Source organism: Symphodus melops (assembly GCF_947650265.1).
Source record: "Symphodus melops genome assembly, chromosome: 7".
Classification (NCBI taxonomy): Eukaryota; Metazoa; Chordata; class Actinopteri; order Labriformes; family Labridae; genus Symphodus; species Symphodus melops.
This window is the reverse complement of record NC_136697.1, coordinates 22,052,124-22,073,954: the sequence shown is the minus strand read 5'-3', so window position 1 is coordinate 22,073,954 and position 21,831 is coordinate 22,052,124. Positions and strand designations below refer to the sequence as shown.

Below are 21,831 nucleotides of genomic sequence, written 5' to 3'. Positions count from 1 at the left end.
ACACACTAAAAGGGAAATGAGTAACCACTGACCAATCAGAAGATGAGAAGGCGGGGCCATCTAACAACCTCTCATAATCATTGGACAAGACTTCCACATCCGGGTCTCTGGTTCACGGACAGCGGCTTCCATTAGCTTCCGAGCGTTTTGTGATTGTGAAGGAAAAAGGCCAGTCAAAATGCAAACTTCTCCAATGAATATCGTTTTATTATCATCCCTGCATGTCTTTTTGTCTTTGACATGTTTTCATGAGGTTGTGGGAGCAGCTGGAGGGAAAGGTGAGTAAATATTTTGAGCTATATTATTCAATGTATGAATATTCAAAGTCTGGCATGTGTGCTTTTATTTTCACCGATTCATTGATAGTTTCACCCACAGACTATATATATATATATATATATATATATATATATATATATATATATATATATATATATATATATATATATATATATGTATATATATCGGTCTTGGACAGAGCTTTAACCATACAGAAGGACACAAAGACGTTTAAGAATAATAATTAAAAAGGAACATGCTAGTGTATTCACATTAACAGTACAGTACACATGAAATAAGGGGAAAAGCAAAATATTTAAAAAAAAAATAATTTCTACAAAAACAAATGTTCATAAAGGTGCATGAGTGTTACAAGTATTGAAATATAATATTATGAAACATTAATGTGTGCTTCTTTTCACAGAAATTAAGAGAGGATAACATTTTCATTTACTGTAGCTCAAACATATTTGTATTTCTGATGCTGGACGAAAACATCCTTGGGTCTAAGATTGAAATCATTCACTTTACTTAACCATTAGATCGTAAAGCAAGAGTTTACATACTGTTTTCCAGCAGCACTGTGGTAAAGCTTGTTTCCTCAGAATACTACTTCTTTAGAAATCAGTCACAGATTATTTATGATTGTGACAAGATCAGAAGAGACAATGGTATACAATCTATCTACAATATATCTATGTAAACAAAAGAGGAGTATCATTGATATGTCTATGAGCACATGTGCTAACACTATCAATACCACATTAAGCTACCTATGCTATCAAAAACAAGTCCCACACATTGGACCTTGGCCTTCGGCAGCAGGCATTTTCATGAGAGGTACTTCCTTACTTACACCAAGTGGCAAAATCATGTTTCACTGTAAACCTACATGTTAGGGTTTCATCCTCTCGATTTTATTTTTAACTGTCAAAATAATTGTGTAATGTACTCGATATCTATCTATAGAAGTGGAAAAGAAACATGTAAAAGTCATCAGCAGTCACATCAGGAAACGTCACCTGATATAAAGCTCTCTTCTTCTAACAAAAGCACTGCCTGGTTGTATTGATTACATTGATCACACTGCTGCCTTACAAAGTGACAGAGCTGATTCTTCCTTCGAGCTTGATATTAAATTACAACCATTGACACGTTTCCTCACCGTTCTTTGTGTTGACACTGTTCCTAAGGCAGATCCACCCTTTAGTACAAACATAATATCAGTTACACCATTGTGGTGTGCTCATTCGTTTTTATTCTGGCGCAGGGTTCGGAGAAAACATCCACTGGAGGACGCTGGAAGATGGCAAGAAGGAAGCAGAGGCCAGGTGAGTTCGAACCTGGAGCTGAAATTATTCAAACACCTGCTGGGCTGCTTTCTGTACAACGATTATCCCGAGCTCTAAAACAAACAGCATCCTATACAGGAATCTAACCGGAGAAGAGTGACTCGTTGATATCAGCGGCTTGCATCACCGTTGTTTGTTTTAAATTAAATAGACTTCAGTTGCTGGACACATAAAGTTTGAGTTTCCAGTTTATTTAGCTCCGTTGCTTAGTTTCATTTTTTACATGTGTTTTTTTATTGTGTTTGTATTCAGTGGACTGCCCATCATGCTCATCATCCACAAGACCTGGTGTGGAGCCTGCAAAGGTAAAACCAAACCTCGCCCCGCCACTCATACAAACATCAAGTCTAAATAGAACCATCAGGGATGCTTTGGTGCAGAAATAAAGTTTGAACCTTTGGATGTTTCTTTTAGTTTGGAAATGATTCTGGTCAGAGAATAAAAAAGAGCTCCTGAGTAGGTTATTAAAGCCATAACTCCCTTTAGTCAGAACAGGTCAGTTAGGCTGCAGAGATAAAGAACATGTTGCTTTTTAGCCTGTGAAATACAACACCTCGTTTTTTATATGCTCGTCTTCTCCCTTCATTATATCTTCAAGCTTAAAAACAAACCAAAGTCAAAGAAGGCCTTTCACACTCGGGACACGTGACCATCAGAGAGCACTTCGATGCAGATTACCTTCAACTATTGAGATAGCTTTTGGGACTTTTGTGTTGACGTGCTCAGGGCTCTTAAGTTCACCAATTCATTCAGTGTAAATGGAGACGTTTAAAGGACAATCATGAGAGATGTCTGGAGTCATTGTAGTAAAAGAAAACACTAACACAGTTGTTATACCATCAATATTGGCCCCATGTGATCTACTGCAGTTAGACGAAACAAGCAAACTAACCTGTTTGTCAAACTGTCTTCACTGACCTCGAAAGCAGGCAACGGTGATTGTCTTGATTCTTTAACCTCAGAGATACCTGCCGTCATCCTTTCAGATAATTATTTCATGTTGGCACGCTGACACTTTAACTTTGATAACAGAGCAGTGGAAGTTGTCACTGAAAGAAAGAATACTGCAGTACAAGGCGACTTAAATGTCGGCTTTAATTTGAGCTGAAGACGGACTCGATCCTATACAGACGAATAAACTGGAGCAAGTCGATCCTACACCCTAAATGGTGAATACAACTGCTTAGATGACGTTCATCCAAACAAATGTCAAGGTAGAAACTAGTATTGCTATGGTAATGGTACGACTTGTCCTGGATTTGATCACAACACCAAAGAATAATTCATTGTATTTTGTCGCTTTTCAACATCAGCGCTGAAGCCCAAATTCGCTGAGTCCAAGGAAATCGCTGAACTTGCACACAACTTTGTCATGATAAACCTGGAGGTAAGAAAACGTAGATTATGTTTGTTATGAATCAAAGCGCAAGCAGCCACATCAGACTTGGTGAGATGTGTTCCCATGCCTCTAAATGATTGGTTATCTTTTGTGTGAACAGGACGACGAGGAGCCAAAAGACGATGCCTTGACCCCTGATGGAGGATACATTCCTCGGATTCTTTTCCTCGGTAAGGGGGGGGGGCTTCATGTAAACATTGTGGGATTCTTTTGCAGACTCTGATTGCACACGTACTCCTGTCTGGATTACATGCAGTGTCTGGTGAAGTTTCAGTGGGCAGGATTTCAGTCTCAGCTGCATGTTTCTGTCCCACTGATTGTAAATAAAACTAATATCAGAGAAGGATACGTGTAAAGACAGAGAAAGCTTCCAAATAATGAAATTAAAATGGTTCACAAACCGTTAGCTTTTATCTGGATAACTTAAAAGACTTTTGATTGTATGAAATTGTTAGCCGATGATCTAACCAATTTACAGATGGCTGACAGCTCTATAATAGTGTCTTTTAAAGCAGCAGTGATATAAATTGGTTGAAGATTTTGTAAATGTTAGGGTCTTTTTTTTTTTTCCCAAATCATTGATTATAACAATTGAATATCTTTGAAATGTGGACTATTGCTTGGACAAAACATTGATTTTTAATTGTTTGATTTGTCATTTGTTCTGGTTTGGGACCATTTGTGACCAGATATTCAGCCCTGATACTGAATGTTTGATTCATAAAGACGTGCACTTCTAGATAGATAAACACTTTATTGATCCTGAGGGAAATTCAAAGTTGAAGCCCTACAGAGCTCCCTCGAGGCTCGGCTAAGAAGCTGTTTGTTAATCCATTCACTGTGTTTACAAATCTGTTTGCACGTTGAATGGTCTGTGCACACAGACTGTCAAACCCTATATGAGACAGTTTACAAATCTACAAGCACGGTGTACGAAAAACTGTGAAAATGGATTTGCAAACAGCTTTTAATGTTTTCTTACCGGAGCCTTCAAGCACTAAACTTTTTTTTTTTTATTATCTTGATCAAAGTTAATATTTGCTTCATTTTGCCCCCTCACAGATCCAAGCGGCAAAGTCCATTCTGAAATTACCAACAAGAAGGGCAATCCAAACTACAAGTACTTCTACAGCAATGCAGACCAAGGTAAACATCCAGATTCAGGCTTTCTTCACAATCTGTTAGAGTACGACTGAGCAGCACGCAGGAGTTCATGAAATGTAACTTTGGAGGTAACTTTTCAAGTGTTTGATGGTCACGGCTTTCCTCCTCTGACTTTGTCTCCCTCGCTCCGGCTCAGTGGTGTCTGGCATGAAGGAGGCTCAGGAAAAGTTGACGGGCGACGCCTTCAAGCAGGGTCACGCAGGAGACGAGCTGTGAGGATGCAGAGACGGGCATCAGGCTGTAAGGGCTACACTTCCTCTACCTGGGCCTGTGCTGCAGACCATCCTGTTAACACCTCCCCCCCCCCCCCTCCTCCCTATCCATTGAAACAGTCACCTAAGACAGTGAGGCTCCATCTCACTTAGCTAACCAAGCCAACCATTAAAAGGGTGCTTGAGTCTCTCTGTTTGATACCTTTCTTTTCTGATTACTGTACTCATGTTCCTGTCATTGTTATACAAACATGTATATTTGTAAGTAATGAAGTGCCATGTACTTATTTACTGTCTGTAGAGGATATAACCAAGACATGCAAGCCAAGTTAACAGTTATTCACTCAAACATCTGTGTGCTGTTGTTGGAAACATCTGGAAAATGCCAAGTTTTAAAAGGTGAGTAGCCTGGTTTTTAAGGATAGAAAGGAGAGGACTGTTTGATTCACTTACCAGTAACATTTCCACCCAACAGCAGTACTATTTCATGTTAGTCAGGATACATATTAAAATACCTACAGTGATGTGCTTCCAAAAATCCTCTACAGTCTTAACTGCGTCGTGTCAGTATTTAACATGCACTATAACCTGAGTTCTATTATACTCATTCATTTAATCCTGTGAGTTTGTGCTTATTAGCCTGACTGTGTTTTCTTGTTTGGAGTTTGTGTTGCGGCTCCTCGTGAAGTTCTTGGTACATATTTAGTTTAATAAGGGATGAAAACACTGGTAAAAGGTATCTTGGTGTATTTTCTACATGTACACAGCCATGTGTGCGAATAAAGTTTGTTCTACTTCGTCTTGTGTCGTTTTATTAAGAGCCAGATGCATTCACCACACAGCTGTAGTAACAGTATATCAAATTTTATTGTCCATCCAACAATAGTGATCCCTTATGGTTTGTCAAACAAAATGAAACGGCTGCAAACAGCCAGCATCAGAACCAGACATCAACCAACTCACTATTTAAATTCAGTTTGACAGTGATTTAAATAGTGCAGTCACAATAATGCAGACATCGGATTGCAATTGATCCCCTTCCAGACCACAGCCTGCAAACTGGCTTTTTTTTTTTTTTTTTTTTAAATGGAAAGATTTTTCTTTCATACCGAGCCATATCTCAGTGAAAAAAAAACCTGCTACAGCATATGATTTTCTATGATACAATAAATTACAGGAACAAAATAAGCATACATCTCTAAATAAGTTGAATGTCATAACATATATTAACAGTGTTCACAGACTTAACAATATGAGAGATTTAAAAGGAATGTTGGTGTGTGGTCAAACATGACTAAAAGGGGTTCAAAGATAAAACTTAAAAAGAAAAAAAAGGCTGAAACAGAGATTTTTAAGGACAAAAAAAAAAATCACAAAGTAAACCAACTTTAAAATGTGGAAGCAGCCGAAGCTTTTAGTTCATTAAAAAAAACAAGATGTTGGAGAGAGAAATATAGCTACAATCACTATAATTACACTAATTACACCACGTCGCTGCCACAAAGTCAGCAACTTTTCACATATAAAAAACTATAAAACGCTGTGTGCTTTATCCGTATATTTAAAATGACACATAGAAAGTTAGATTCAAACTGAGTGATCGCTCTACATTGAAGGTGTGCAGAAACCTTTTCATTAGCAGTGTATTAGACCAGGGTAGACAGCATCACTCTTAAGACCATTTCTCAAAGGTGGAGTACAAAAAGTTTGAACAACATCTGGAATTAATCCTCAGAAGTTTTAGCGTGTATGATTGCAGGTCTCACGCTGGAAACTACAATCAGCATTTCACGGATATCTTTATGAGATTTCACTGAAACGCCGGCGTGCTAGATTCTTTCTGTAATCCAAAATGACCAAATTTGACGCATTGAGATGCACTCCATCCGAGCAATGCAACACTTCATGAAAACTGAACTCACTCATGTCGTTCAGTTTGTTTCTGACAATAATAAGACGTGAGTTCGGGGAAGGAGAGGAGTGTGTGTGCGTGTGTATTTTATTGGGATGGTGGAGGCCTTATATTCTTCCCTGCTTGGCGTCTCCAATGGCTCCCCAGACGTCAAAGACAAACTCATCAGGGAAAGCGAAGTCCCCGAGGGTCTCGTCTAATGCCATGGCGAATTCATCGGGGTTCTTTTTGTCGCGGCCGACCTCCACCATCGTAGCAGCTGGGGAGGAAACAGCAGAACACTTCACTGAGTACCTTCAGGCTCTGCGTTTAACTTTTTAAAAAGGTGTTACATTGTTCAGCAGTTGGTTGAATCTTCATTGTTTCACGGATGTCTAAAAATATAGAGACCACTGCGAAATTCTCCGCTTCCATTTCTTTTAGCTTTCTATCTGAATGAAAGAAAAATAAACGTTTATATTGTATACATTTCTCTCAACCCTCCATCTTCCAAATAAGATATTCTCAATCAGGTCTTATTTATAGAAGATGACGACTCCTTTCAAGATGAAGTATTTATCAGACGTGTTGCATGAAACAAACAGAAGTTCAGAATCCTTTAAACCTCAGAAAACTAAAACGTTCCTTCAGGAAGAGTTCCGAAAGGGAGGGATTGGAGATGTTTTTGGCAGAGCTGTACAATACAGAACGATACAAAAGTAAAACTTAATAGACTTAAAGGCGATGGCTCCATCATGTTTAGTAAATCAGACTTATAAAATATGGTTTTTAAATTCTCCCCTGAAGGACATTTGTTCTCTTTACTCAACTGCTCCAAAGTAGTAGAAGAATGATCAGCTCCTCCTCCTCGGAGTGAAGCAACAGTGCTGAAACACTTAACCAATAGGCTGACATATTTTCTTCCAGGGTAAAGTGTGCTATGAGATTAAATCATGGATTAACATACAGACTGAGGTCGCAGAAAGAGCTAACTGAGGCCAAAGAATTTGTGAGACGCTGGATATGAACCAACCGGATAATCTTCTTAAAACGAATACGGAAAGGCCGCTCAGGAGAAGTAAATATGAAAGAAATAAGCTACCTTACTTTAAAAATGTTGAAACTCAATGCCGGGTCATTGTAAGTAAGCAGGAGCTGTGTTTCACAGAAACAAAGGACAAAGATGTTACTACTCACCGAGTTCAGTGTCTCTGATGCCCATGTAGCTCTCCAGGAGGTCGTCCACTTTCTTTACTGCCTTCTCCTCAAACTCTGTGGGCTGGAAAACAAAAACAAGATCAACAGATCACTTCTTTATTTGATGGTCAACACAGACTCTTTAAGATGAGGTGGTCAGTTCCACATTGATTCAGTTCCCACGGTGAAGGAATGTAAATGCAGGGATTAATATTAACCGTCTTTGGACAGTTTGTAACTTGTGTGCATCTTCAACTTAGATGAAGATTTCAGTTAGTGCCTTATATTCATTTACATGTGGTTAAAACAACTCCATGCACATTTGTTGTTGCTGCTGCTGATCTTTGCACAGTATCTTGAAAGTTTTGTAAATCTGCACTTTTACTTAGTATCCTTTATATTTCTGTATATAAATCTTTCTCCTGTTAGTTTACACCGCGGCTCAGAGAGCGATTCTTCTATATGTCCAGCACATGTTGAAAAAAATTGACACCAACAACCAAAGGAAATGCAAATGTTCAAGGTGAAAAAAGGTTCTTATCAAGACTGTGTCAATGACACGCGAGGGTCATTTTAAGGAAGCTCATCAGATGCTTCTCACGAGCTGCTGCAGATAAATGCAAATGAAGAAATCTCACCTCGTCCTCTACCGTCGCCGGGCCCTTGGAGCGAAGTCTCAAAGTCCCTCTCCCGTTGGTGATCTTGTTGTCACTCGCAGGTTTGGCCCCCTTTGACCTGGGCTCCAGCATTTCTGTCAATCAAAGAGGAAACGACATTACATACAATTTCACGCAGCTGAATCCCAGTGTCGGCTTGCATACGCATTCACTCATTCAGTTTAAAAAAAAGGCATGCTTTGACTCTTTTAATCACATGCATTTGGATGTTTTTTCCTTGCACAGATGATGCTGTGGATGTGCAGAGTGATCTCCTGCACCCTGCTGTGCAGTCCCACATGCTGAGAAACACTGCAGCAAACGAGCCTTTGTCATTGGCTGAAGGTGAATCTGTCGTCTTCTAAGAGTGGGTCAGTTATGTAAGGTGCTGATGCTGATGTTTTTCACCCACATGCATCCTGCCTCTTACTCACCGAAGGCCTTCATGGGTTCGACCAGTTTGAGGGTGAAAGCCTTTTCCTTGGGAAGCTCTTTCAGCATGCGGGCCACCTCATAATGTCGCGTCCCCACGATGTTACGTCCGTTGATGCACTCCACGTGGTCGCCCGCACAGATCACCTTCACCCGGTCCACAACGCTGCCCTCTTTGATACGCTGCCACGAAAGTCAGGGTCAATTAGAATACATGAAGAGAGGCCAAGATTACAGTGCTGAACGAAACGAGGGTTTTCTGAAGGATTTTCCCAGAAGCAGAAGACGAAAATAAAGATCAAAGAAGGCAAAGTGTAACAAAGTGCATGTGAGGCTACGACAGTGCAAAACATTCTTGGCAACACTTAACTCGTCTATTGATTTACTCTTTCATTATGTGAAACCAGACGATCACTTCCTCTCGTTTCCGAAGATACAAAACAACACGACTCATCACAAACAAAACTAAAAGAATTTAAAACACTTCATTTCTGTCAAGACTATGAATGGAAAAAAAAGGAAACAAAAATGTATGAGGGAAATTAATCTGCTGTTCAAGGCTTTAAGGTTCAGGAGCGTTCACAGTGCATGGTATTTTTTTCTCGGCTTTTCTTGTAAATGCACCTAATTGTCGTTCCATACACCTCTCTAACAGACAAATGATTGCATTAAAAAAAAAAAGGCTGTTCCAGATGTGAAAGAACAGCTGCAGCACACTGGGCTGTGCCTGGTGAGTCCAGTGTAAATTGTTAAAGAAGTGTATCTGAAGCCATGGGAGGAGATAAAGTAGCTCATTCTCCAGAAGCTCAAAGGAAACACTGAAGTCGTCCTGTGGCTGCAGATTGAACGATTTCAGCTGAGTTTGTAGCAGCAGCAGCATTTTTTTTTTTAATCCAGCATCACAACCCGGACCCAAGGGGGCTTCAGTGTGTCGTAAACAGGGCGAGGTTATCTGGGTGCAGTGCTGTTTGGGAGTCACATGATGGCACACGTGAGCACTTTGTTTTTCTGGTGAAAGATGACTGAATAAGCTCATTACACCGTCTGCATCCACAGAGGCAACGTAGCAGGTTGAGTGATTGTTCTGTTGGGTTTTTCTCTCTAGTATGAAAGCAGCTTTGTACGAATACTTTGAACATGGCAGTCTGTTGAGCTGTTTGGAAATGGCTTCAGAAAATTCCCCTGAAGCTCTGATAACTTCAGTTATCAAACCTGAGATTTATTTACTCGTTTAATTGTGTAATATATTTTAGATCAAATGCAAAAAAAAAAAGGCTGAAAGAATGACTCCATTGTTGGATTTAGTGACAACAAAGAACGATAAAACCAATAACTTTTCTTTTAGCCCGTCTGGGTAAAAGCATCAAACATCTTTTTCTTCTTCTGTCTGACCAGCTTTAAAAAAGTAAACATAGATAAACAAATGTTCTCTGCACCCAATATGACAGAAGACGCCACACATATAAAGTCACTTGATGTTTTCACACAACTCTGGTTGACAAAGGTTAAATGTCTTATTTTCTGAACTCTCAACAAGTTAAGTAAGCTCCTTTTTTCCCTTTTTATATACATTTAATATTAACTCCTTTTGTCTTTCAAGGCTCACTAAGTGACTATGTATTGACTAAGTGTGCGTGTTAACCTGTAAATCGACTGTATATGAAAACAAGTTAGATTTAATGACACTTTTTTCTCTGCAGTTGAATGAAATGTTGTTTCAATGTTTAAAAGGTTTATTTGGGGCTTTTTCAGCCTTTTTCCGAGAGAGACAGATTCAGACATCGGGCCGAGAGAGTTGTGAACGACATGAAGGAAGGAAGCTGCAGGTCGTACTCGAACATGTGCCGTCTGCTTACAGGACTGTGTCCTCTGTACATTAACCACTAGGCTCCTGGCACCCCCTGTTTTATTTTTCTTTGTTTTTTTCTCTATTGTTTCATCATTTCGTCAATTCTTTAAAAGTTCTCTGGAAAATAAACTAAATAAGAACAGTCACTGTGTGCAGGGAAACTTCTTCTGGGAAACAGGCTTCTGTTCCTCTTACCTTTATAAAAGCGTATCCCGCTCCGTTGTCGGTGATGGTGAGGCCAAGAGCATCTTCAGATTTGTAAACTTCCACCTCCTTCTTGATCCCTTTGATGTGGGCGAAGATAAAATCCTCCAGGCCGATCTGGCCCCCCAGCAGCTTGTCCATGTCAATCTTGTGGGTGTTGAGAGTGCAGAACAGGAGCTGTGCACACACAGACAGACAGGGAGCAGGAGCACACGTTTAAAACACAGCTGATTTTGTACTAATAACGTAATACTTCTGAATAATAAGCAACAAGTTAAATCCTAAAAAAAAAATATATAAAATATAAAATTCATAAAATGGTCTGAAGAAAACTCCAGAATCTAAACAGAATCACACTTGTTTGAGCTACAGCTTGAAAAAAATAAATAAAAAGATTTCAAAGATGATTGAGCTCCGAGCCTTTATACAAACAGACAGAACACCCGGCTCGCGCCTCACAGAGTTACAAGTGTGATGTGTCTGAGAGGAAGGAGGGGAGGCTAAATGACTTTTCCTCCTGCGACCAGAGATTTTAAAATCTGGCCTCACACCTTATGGCTGCCTGCCTCATCTTGGCAGGAGGGAGAGAGGGAAACGCGATCAGAAGCAACACGATACACCAGTGGGCTGATTTGACAGCGCTTTACACAGAGACGGGACGGTGAAACCCAGGACGACGTGAGAGGAGACGGGAGGGTGTGAATCATTCATTCCTCTCAAACTCACCTCGACAAACAGAGGAGCTGTTCATAACTCCCGTTAGATTTGAGTTATGTGCGTGTGTAAGTTCTGCATCTACTGTGGAATCAGCCTTCTAGTGAGGCTTTGACAAATCCCGAGCCAGGACTTCAGTCAGCTGACCTCCAGGACCGATTGGTGCTGGTCCATGAGGAGGATGACCTTCGTGCTCCAATCAGGTTCGAGTAATGATGGCCGGCCTTGTTTGGGCCCATCTCCTTTGTGTACCAACAGGCGTTGTTCTCACACACACACACACACATTATAGCAGACAAGGCCCCATGCGTTGCTGTGGGTTACCAGACTATAAAAGAATGGGATTTTAATAGAAGGAGGCCACGAGAGGAGCAGAGCGAAGGGAGAGAGGGAGAATGGAGCAGAGGAGAAGGTAAGGGTGGGGTGTAGCTGAATTGATGGCTGTCCTCCATTTAGTTTTCCAGAACAGACCCCTCTCCCTTGCCTCCTTCACTACCCCTACGACCCCCCCCCCAGGCAAGGGCAATACCCAAGAGCGAGTGGGAGGAACAGCAGTGGACGCCCACACCCAGTTACCAAGGCTGCTGACTACATTAAGCTTGTTGTGTGCAACACACTCCTCTCCTCTCCTCTCCTCCTGCTGGGCTGCAGTGTTCACACTGTGGGGGGGGGGGGGGGGGGGGGGGGGGCTCAGCGTCACACTGCGACTACCTCTCCTCTCTCCTCTCCTCTCCAAGACCTGACTCACGACAGCACACACTTCACCTCCCACAGCCTGCACACTTACCGAAACCTTGATAAGCACATGGGAAAGGCCAAGTGATAGGAGAGAGGTTCTGCAGTCTGCTCAGCATCACCTCAGACACAGTCAGTGGTGGTGAATGGGTCAATGTGTTCAAGAGACGAGAAGAGGAGGAACACGAAATATATCTGATTTAAACAACAGAATGCAAAGAGACTCATCTGTGATAAAAAAAAATTAAAAAAAATTATCATATAATGATGGTGAACAGTAGTCATAATCAAATTCTCCATGAAACCTAAAAAACATTTTATATTTATATCTCAAAATTCTCTCTCTCTCAGAATATGAAGCCTCTCGCTCCCTCCCTCCCTCCCTCCTCTTGTGGCTGAAGTCCCAAGATTGACTGATTTCCCAATAAACACTAAATGTTCCCCGCGTCACTGTGAAGTTTATTTTCTGTCTTGATCGGCGTTAACTTCACAGAAACAAAGGCCACAAATGTTCAACATATGAGGTGACGAGTTGACCCCCCGTCATTTAGTAACTGACACTGACGAGATGAGATGTGTCACGATCTGCCTGACTCAGCTCAGCAGATGATTGTTGGATTCATCACAGCACACTTTCACTTCAGAGTTAGTCATGAAGCTAAACCACAGACAAATTCTACACTACAAACAGAAATAGTGAAATCTCAACTTCAGTATTTGACATCATAGGATCAGATGTTGTACACTGAGATTGGAGAGATACAGACTTAAATACCGGCCCCTGTCATTGGCAGTCTAGACCTCTAGACAAATGTTTTGGGCACTCTGCCACCTGAAATAAGTGAAGAAGAAAAGTTGGAGATGATGAGAAGAAAAAGAAGGAAAGGTGTAATATGATCACTAAATGTTACTTTATCTAATGTAATTGTCATGCTAGTTTTCAGTAATTATTACAACACAACTACACCACCTATTTAACCCTTTATTGGGCACTCATTGAAATACATTGAAATTCAAAAAATCAACGTCAGAGTGTCATTGGGTCATAAAAAAATTTTAAATTGTTGAATTTCATTTAGAAAAATAAACATTGATGAAGTTACTATATTTGGTTCAAATGCCACAATAGCAGGATCAGTGATGTTGGGTGATCTCTTCTGATTGGCTGAGTGAGGATCACATGCTTCTCGACCTTACAGAGGTGCAGAAGGGCGGCCATATGTAATGTGTACTGAAACTTGCCTGACTTTTTATTTTCTTACTCTCTGCACGACCTGATGCATCACAACCGCGCTGCTCTTAATGGGGGAGGAGGACACGCGAGTTATCATAAAGAGAGTTACACTGACCGTTCATAAATATAAAGTTTAAAGGAAGAAAATATGTAAAAAATGAAGCTGTCCGACAGTTTGAAATGTTAGGAGGTAGAATTGGTTGTTTTTTTTACGAGGGCGCCAGCTGAAATTGTGGCGAGGGCACTAAGTGTGTACAGAGCAGCTCTGATTAAAGATGTCCTTCAGCATACTTTATATGAGCTCACAGAATATGAAGCCTCGCTCTCTCTCTCTCTCTCTCTCTCTCTCTCTCTGTCGACTACTTAGTGACAGCTTACACTGCTGTATCTTTTACCTGACAGATAAAGATTCTCCTGCAGGAGCAGATAACGTGTCCGTTTGCTGTTTTTTTAAACCCATTTCTCCTTTATTGGATTTATTGGTATAAAACATCGACTTCATAATTCACTCTTATGAGACTCTTCATCTTCTCCTTGTTTTGAAAAATGAGTCCAACAGGTCAGGACATGTACGCACGTGAACACTGGGGTGAATCCTTTTATTTTTTCTCAAGAAATAAAACATAATAAAATGTTTTGTTCTGATCAGCTTTATGTTCGTTTGAAGGTTTTATTTCTGCCGTCCAGCACACTGAAACATAATAGTTCCACTGGAAACCCTGCTCAGACATATTAGCTTTTTTAAATTTTATTTTATTGCTGTTTCGTTCTCCGCACACAAAACCTTTTCCAAGCTTTCAATAATTATGCCGCAGTTCAACATTATGAGAGAGATTTGTCAGGCAGACATTGGACATGTTAATATCATACAACAGCTGATATTGAACCGTAAAATCTCCACAGAGCTCTCTCCTCTGGCCTGTGAATTAGAGTCAAAGCTGGATGAATAAATAAAGCCTTTAACGGGACGTCCCTCACAGTTATGTCTCACTGAAACATGTTTCTTAAAGTTTGGTCAGATGTTTTAGAGCCCCTTCAACAGATGCTTACAGCAGAGTTATTCTGCTGGATAATATAGAGAAGTCTTCATCCATTGAGTTATCTGTGGCGAGGGTTTGTTAACAGGGATTGCTGATGTAAGCTGTGTGTGTTGTGGCGTGGCTCAGTGTTCAACAGGATATCACAGTCGTCAGCATGAAGCCAGTGTAATCATTAACAGCCCATGTGACTTTCTGTGGAAACATAACCGAGAGCTGTTTCATAAAGTCCGACCGGAGAAACATAAAGCTTTAAATTAACGATCGATCCTGACTCAACCAGGATTTACTGAATTCATGAAGTCGACACGGAGCTAACGTGATACTGGTTTAATGACAAGAGACATTCAGCACTGCTCACATCGAATCACAGGGGAAAACTGAGGAATACGTCAAAGATAAAAAGAATCTATGAGCGAGAGCACTGAGCAGCAACAAAAACAAAACAAGTTTGCTAAAGCTGTCGCGTGTCCCTCTGAGAAATGAATCATTTATTGTCTTCGTATGATCATGTGCTAAAAATTAACTACGATTAATTACGGCCCTCCTACTTCCTTATTGAAACAGAACCATTTCTTATCATTTATTAAACAGAACACAGTCTGAATTACTGAAGCAAGCCAAACTGAGGATGACCCCAATGCAACCACATTGAATGTGCTGGCTAATTACTGGACCTGTTGAAGCTCCATGAAGAACACTCGAGGACCGAGTAACAACGAGAGCTCAAGCTCTCCTTGGGAAAAACAAAACAAAAACAAAAACCTCCATACAGATGATAATTAATGTATTGGTACTTGTTGTTTAAACTTCATCATCATCCTCAGAGACTCTGTTGTTGTTCTACAGCTGCCATGGCAACGCTTTCCTCATCCTTCCCTGATGGTAAACAACTTAAACTATTATTTCAGATACAGTCCAGCTTCTCACACACACACACACACACACACACACACACACACACACACACACACACACACACACACACACACACACACACACACACACACACACACACACACACACACACACACACACACACACACACACACACACACACACACACACACACACACACACACACACACACACACACACACACACACACACACACACACACACACACACACACACACACACACACACACACACACACACACACTGAATATTGGGCAGCATTACATAGGAGGCAGTCCAGTTCAACACCCCCATTATTTAAAGGTTTACATAGAGCTGCTCAACTGGATTGCATTGGATAGAAGGTGTTGCTTAAAAAAAAGTGACTAAGGGGAGGAATTACTAGGAACATAGTTAATGCAACTTTGAGTTCCACCCTTGAAATAACGTCATACGTCTGCTACTTTGATCCGGGTGTTTCAGACCTGAGCGCAGCATTGATTTACTGCTCTCACAAATGTCTCATATTATGTGTAAGAAAGGCGAGAAAAGCCCTCAGTGATCTTTCCCTCCATGCCAAAAGTGAACTAAATAGTGCTTCATTAGGTATGGGATATAACTGAGTAGGTCTGACAGGAAGCTTTCAAGGATTAAAACAGTGGAGGAGTCTGCTGGATAACACAAACAGACTAAAGCTTTATTAAACAAGGGGGTTGTTTCACATGACCCTCCCTCCCCCTGCAAACACAGGAGCAAGGCTACCTGCCAAACAAAAACAAGATATGTGGCTCTGTCAGACTACCGCAGTCTAGATATTCAAACTGCAGGCAAATGCATTGTGTGCTTTCCCTTTGAGTAAAGCACACAATGCATCCACTGAGAGCAGGTGGATGGGAGACTAAAGTCAGAGAGCCACACCTTAAACGGTGTAGCTGCAGGCCAAACAACCAGACTTTGACCTGAGCGCACAAAAAGATCCGATTTTTCCAGTGTAGAGAGGAAACGCTCCCGTCATGTCTCTCGAGCGGAGATAACGCAGATGTGGAAATAAAGGTGCGCTTCAACCAAAAGTAACGGGGACTGTTAGTCCTCTAAGAGAATACAAAGTTCCTCCTGCCTATTCTTGACTTTTCCCATCGAGGTCCAAAGACCTGCCTACACACGTTTAGTCTGGTGACACGTGCAACTTTCTTCAGTCAATAAAAAATGGCCGCAACTGCACGCCTTGTTTTAACTTATTCATGTAAGAGATAGTTGTAGCAGACAGAAGATATGTTCCTGTTTTATCCCACGCTCTCTCTTCAGCTCTGAACAACGAGCGTGTCATTGTGTACAATGCAATGGAAATTGGAAAGCTACTATTTTCCCCACAGTGTGCCTGGTAAAACTAATTGAACCTAATCTTCTGAATACTGCAACGACTGAACCGATCAAAATGTTCAGCTCTGCATGTCCCACCCATCAAGTGTCTCCTCTCTTTGGGGGGGTAAGTCCCAGAGATTTCATTTAGAAGCAGCTCCCTTTGATAGAAACGTGCAAAGTGTTTTGAAAAGTCCCGACACTATTGCTATTTGCTATTACTATTTGAGTTCACGTAAAATATGTGTCAAGTAGAGTACTCGTGTTTGGGATGCCAGTTATTTGGATCAGACAAATTCCTTTCACCCAGTTTGTGATTTCTATCTCAAGAATTTGACCCTGAGCTTCAGTGCAGCATGACGACTTAAGTAGTTATTAAAACAGAAGCTCAAACCGAATGAAGACACACCTCTTCATGCAGTGTGAGCTCTGTCTGGAAATAATAAAAAAAATCCATGCTGTCAGGAGAAATGAGTACAAGGAAGACAGTGTTTTTCATTAGATAACTGCAGCCACCTCAGCGTGACAGAGCAACTAGTTGAACTCCTGTGTGTTAATGATTTGATGTCTCAAATGAACGTTATCTTATCTACAGATGTTTGTCAGAGGATTTCATATGTAAATGTGTTTCTAAAAAAAGGCTTTGCCCGAGCTGAAGCAGGATGGATGTTGCATCCATGATAAGTTCCAGTGCTCAGTGAGGATTCTGACAGCTCTGTCATGAACAACATTTTGAGTAATGGATGCTTATAAGTCACTGTCATTGAAAGTTGGTAAGAAATGCTGACTCTTTTTATGTTTAATTAAAAAAAAAAAAAATAATACATTTGAAAGCTTTGTGCTAATACTCATTTTTATTTTCTGGCAAAAGTTCCAAAATGTGGGTTTCATACTGGCTTCAAATCTTAAACAAAACCCTCCACCGTTAAAGAGTACTTCATCATTTAATCAAACAATTACTTCCCCAATGAGCTCATAAACCATGAGTCTATACAACGGAAGAACACGTAAAGGCCCTTTACAGACAGGCGTTATGTCCTGCAATAGCATGAGTTAGATGAGTAATGGATTGTCAAAAAGCAGAAATCCATTTTCTGAAAAGATTAAGCTAAAAGTTCAAGAACTTAAACTCCTATTCACTTCATCCCTGTGTTGTCTTTTTTGTCGAGAAGGAATAGTTTATTAGAGAGCCGCAATTTAAACTACAGTCCTGTCATGATCTCTCGTTACAACAGTCATTTGTTTGAAGGATTTTATAGTTAGTCTCCTTTCATAAAAGATGTGTTTTTGGCCCACTGTTATACATTACATAGGAAACACTAAAAGGTGCAGCTTCTTCAGTGGGTTAAGACGCATCCATGGTGGTTATATTGTCAATAGAAATCAAACCTTAGCTTTCAGTCTGGGAACCCTTCAGCAGTCAGCGTCTATCATCACGTCGGATATGTTTCATGTCGTCAGCAGCATCAAGCTGATTCTTGGCTCAAGCTGAAAAGTTTGATCTATAAGGGATAGCTGCACTTTGCATGTGGACATACTGTATGTTTATAGAGGTCATAGCGAGGTTACTGCTGAAGGAAGCTGATAAGTCATGAGCGAGGATAACAGCTGCATATTTCGTCTTAAATCCTCAACACAGCTCGGACTTTAAATTTAATACAAACAGAAACCAAGAACTCTTTCCATGCTGGCAAGTCTGTTCACAGATTCTACATTTCTATATATGATCTGTGAATAAGATTAGGGGTCCCTTCTTTGATAGGTAATAATAAGGCTTCCATCCCACCGTGCTGCTGATACCTTTTTTTTGTTTCTGTTTGTCACAGGTCACATCCTTTCAGAAGGGGCAACACCTCCACAGTGAGGCTCGCTGGTGTTTATTGAGGGAGGAGGCCCTGGGCAGAGCCGCTCTGCTGGCTCCTCTGGGACCTGGTCTGGCTTTGGCTGGGATGAGTTATCTGCTTAGATTTTAGGCTGTGCCCCCCTGAGCCGGACGTGAGGGACTTCCTGCGGTAAGTCTGGTGGAGTCCAACAACGAACATGATCACATTTGACTCCATACTTCTGTCTGGCTCCATCTCTGTCAGTGTGTCTTTTTAGGCTGTGATACTTTCCATGCAACGTTTCTGAAATAAGCCACTATTCTCAGTTGCATCTACACAACAAATGTTGTCAATGTGATAACTGCTTTAAAGAACGCATTGATGTGTTGCTATCCATTTGACATTTTTATATAAATAATCATAAGCAGATCTGTTTGGAAAGCGTTAAGGCCTTCTTTCAGCAGGGTACCCCTTCTTATAATGTAACAACTCCACAAATAAAAACCAATGTGAATATTTATTGATCCCTGGAGTGCTGAATACTTCTCCCTTCAGAGATGTTAAAGGTCAAGATCTATTACAGAACAGTCCTGTAAGAGCTGCTACAAAATCAATACACTTCTAAAAAATGGTGAAGTAGGGTTATGCGTTCAAAAACTAAGGTTAGAATCGGGTCAGCCAAAGCACACTGCTGAAAATCAGCTAAAATCCCAAATCTCTTTCACTGTGTTATGCTGAGCTTGTTGTTGGTGAACTAACAGCCTGTGGGCCAGTTTCGGTTCTAAAACAAGTCCAGGCAGACACAGAGCCGTCCTAATGAATGTTAGTGATAGATGTGATGGGAAAAACACCCCAAGCAAATTGGCTGGTGTTTCAGAGAGACAAAAACTGTCGAATTTGAGTCTCATTGAAATAATTTCCTCCAATCAAAACAGAGCGTGTGTAAAAAGCTGCCTTTCGCTTCCAACATATCAGAGATGTCTTGTGTTGTATGCTTCACTCAGCACCAGTGTTACTGACACAAATTCCTTTCATTAGTGACACTTGTTGAATGACTGAGCTTTAGAAGGGAAAGGAGCTTTCTGTCTCCAGCTCTTACAGCACAGCAGGCTGATAACAGGCTGCCCTGCCGGCCTATCTAGTCACAGTCAGACTGACAAAAGTCGAACATGCCACTCACACTTTCCTTTGAAAAGACGAGCTCATGCAGTCTGGGCTGAGAGGAGCACACAGAAACTGTTTTTTTTTATTTTTTTTTATTTCTCGACCTCAACCAAGACGAATCAAGGAGCAGCTTTTGCTCTTAATGATGCCAGATGGGCCCAAAGGTGAAAGTAATTTGCCACTATCCAATGAAGTTAAGTCTCAGATCTCTTCTTAATCCAGGATTGAAGGTATGCAGCCTGGTAGAGAGCTGGCAGGGCGTGCCTTTCCAAACAACACCTAGCTTTGACACGAGACAATCAAAGTTGACGTTTAATGGCCCGCACAAGGCTAATCTCTTGGAAAAGCTGCTTATAAAACTGTTTACTTGAACTTTTACAGCAAGAATTCGCCTTGCATTCGTCAAGGGAGAGTTTCAGATTCCTTACTTTAGTCAAAGAAGAATTCCCTTTCGGCAAAATACTCTCTAAAACAACACACAGTTATGTTAACATTATATATGACTGGATTAGTGATTTTTTTTTGTTGATAAGAGGCATTTTACAACTCTCTTAGTTGGAGCTAAAATGTTTAATATACTATTAAAAGCTTTTTGGTATCAAATGTTCAAACGTAGGGGTCAGGGAACCTCGATCAGGCCACAAAACTGAGTGTAATGACATGACTCGTTTAAAGTTGTTAACTTTGTTTCTCAGCTTTAAAAGGGAGAATGAAAAACAGGGTTACATTTCTTTGATAAACACACACCTTATCAATATGCTGATTCTGGTTAATAGTGCAGGAAAGGTAGAGAATCAATGCGACTTCTATGTAATCTTAGATTGTCCTGACAAATAATAACTAATAATAAAATAGTATTGAATAAAAATAGCTGATGATTAAATCTCTTTTGGCCTCTGTTATCTAAATTAAACCACCTGAGAGGTTTAAAGGACAAATGACCACAACTACTGACTGACAGGCGATCAGGAGCCTTCATGAGACACTTTTAGGGGCCCCCCTGTACCTGTTATGACTTTGATTGTTATTTAGAGTTATATATTTAATATAAACATAATACTAAAAGGGACAAGTTCGAAAAAAACTGTTAATTATCTCCTTTTTAAGTTTTTAATTTTATATTTTTGTTTTTAACCCTGCTTGTAAGGTGTCCTTGGGTTTTTTGAAAGGCGCCCATAAATAAAATGTATTATTATGATTAATATGATTATGTTTCTACATGTTAAATATTCTAAAGGTAGATTTAAAGTAACTTTGTCCACACTCTTTGATTTTCACTTAAATCGAGCTTTAACACTTGAACGCAACACGATCAATCCCGGACAACAGGTGAGCTCTTACCTCAGGTGGACTGATATTAAACGCGTCTGCTATTTTCCCATACAGCTCCTTCACGTTGGTAAATCCCTCGATCCTGCCGGTGGGACTTCCGTGAGCGAGCTGCGTGTGGAAGACTAGTTTGGGCCGCAGGTTGGCAGGTGGAGGGGGGAGTCCGGCTCCGTTCACGGCGGTCTTCGCCAGGCTCCCGGCACCTGCGTGTCCACCGCTGACCTCCTCATTTTCCACCAAATGTTCCTTCGTCGGTTTGTTTTTCTTCCTCCACGGTCCTAGCGGCATTTTGTATATCTGTTTATGGGGTTTTCGACGCAGAAAGTTATAAAAAATCCGAGCCGCTGCTATAACATTGAAGTAGCTAAGTAGACTTGTCCTTATTTACTTCCTCGTTTCCTCCGAGCTTTCCTTAATTTCTTCCTTCCTTCTTTCCGGTAAACGTTTTTTTTTCCTTTTCTCACCTGGGAGCAGTTTTCAATTGGACTTCTTAGTTCTTCGAAAGTGACTCGATCCCCGCCTCAGTAAATGGTGTGAATATTCAACAGGTAGTTAGGTAGGTAAGGTGGTGAGGAAGCTGCTGGATAAACTCTGACACAACCTGCTGGCTAACAATAGCCACTCTGTTTGTCTCGCGTGCCGCGGGACGCATGCGCAGTGGGGTGAACCCGAGCTGAATACAGGGTAGGAGGACCAGACCCGGTGCACCTGTGCACCATCACCAGGGGCAGGGTGGGGGGGTCATTCCTCTAAAAACAAGTGATGCTTAGACTCACTGCAGGTGAACATGACTTGAGTTAACAGGCCAACATTTGAAAAACTGGATTTACTGGTCAGAATGAAAAAAAAGTCTTTCATTGGTCAAATGAAAGGCTGTCACAGACCATTGTTCCGTAGTCTCTAA

The 21,831-nt window shown here is 40.9% G+C and overlaps 2 protein-coding genes across 3 annotated transcripts; one reads left to right on the top strand and one right to left on the bottom strand.

The window, feature by feature from the left end:
* Positions 1-80: 80 nt before the first annotated feature.
* txndc12 (thioredoxin domain containing 12 (endoplasmic reticulum)) lies at positions 81-5,205 on the top strand. The gene is made up of 7 exons (XM_079347937.1): positions 81-278; positions 1,550-1,610; positions 1,884-1,936; positions 2,945-3,018; positions 3,131-3,200; positions 4,093-4,176; positions 4,331-5,205. The coding sequence occupies exons 1-7, from the start codon at positions 179-181 to the stop codon at positions 4,408-4,410; spliced, it is 522 nt and encodes a 173-aa protein (XP_079204063.1). The 5' UTR covers positions 81-178; the 3' UTR covers positions 4,411-5,205.
* Positions 5,206-5,254: 49 nt separating this feature from the next.
* gipc2 (GIPC PDZ domain containing family, member 2) lies at positions 5,255-21,638 on the bottom strand. Of its 2 annotated transcripts, XM_079347935.1 has the most exons (7): positions 21,392-21,638; positions 20,940-21,224; positions 10,627-10,812; positions 8,585-8,765; positions 8,133-8,245; positions 7,495-7,576; positions 5,255-6,577 (listed from the first exon to the last, which is right to left on the bottom strand). In XM_079347935.1, the coding sequence occupies exons 2-7, from the start codon at positions 21,213-21,215 to the stop codon at positions 6,426-6,428; spliced, it is 990 nt and encodes a 329-aa protein (XP_079204061.1). In that variant the 5' UTR covers positions 21,216-21,224; positions 21,392-21,638; the 3' UTR covers positions 5,255-6,425. The 2 variants fall into 2 exon arrangements, with proteins under 2 accessions (XP_079204061.1, XP_079204060.1); XM_079347934.1 differs by having other exon boundaries at positions 20,940-21,638.
* Positions 21,639-21,831: the final 193 nt, after the last annotated feature.

Coding starts and splice junctions, on each gene's coding strand:
- txndc12 (XM_079347937.1), top strand. CDS start 179: ATGCAAACTTCTCCAATGAATATCGTTTTATTATCATCCCTGCATGTC. Junction 3,019..3,130: donor TTGTCATGATAAACCTGGAG/GTAAGAAAACGT, acceptor TTGTGTGAACAG/GACGACGAGGAGCCAAAAGA. Junction 4,177..4,330: donor CTACAGCAATGCAGACCAAG/GTAAACATCCAG, acceptor GCTCCGGCTCAG/TGGTGTCTGGCATGAAGGAG.
- gipc2 (XM_079347934.1), bottom strand. CDS start 21,215: ATGCCGCTAGGACCGTGGAGGAAGAAAAACAAACCGACGAAGGAACAT. Junction 8,766..10,626: donor CGGGATACGCTTTTATAAAG/GTAAGAGGAACA, acceptor CTTTCGTGGCAG/CGTATCAAAGAGGGCAGCGT. Junction 8,246..8,584: donor CGAACCCATGAAGGCCTTCG/GTGAGTAAGAGG, acceptor TTTGATTGACAG/AAATGCTGGAGCCCAGGTCA.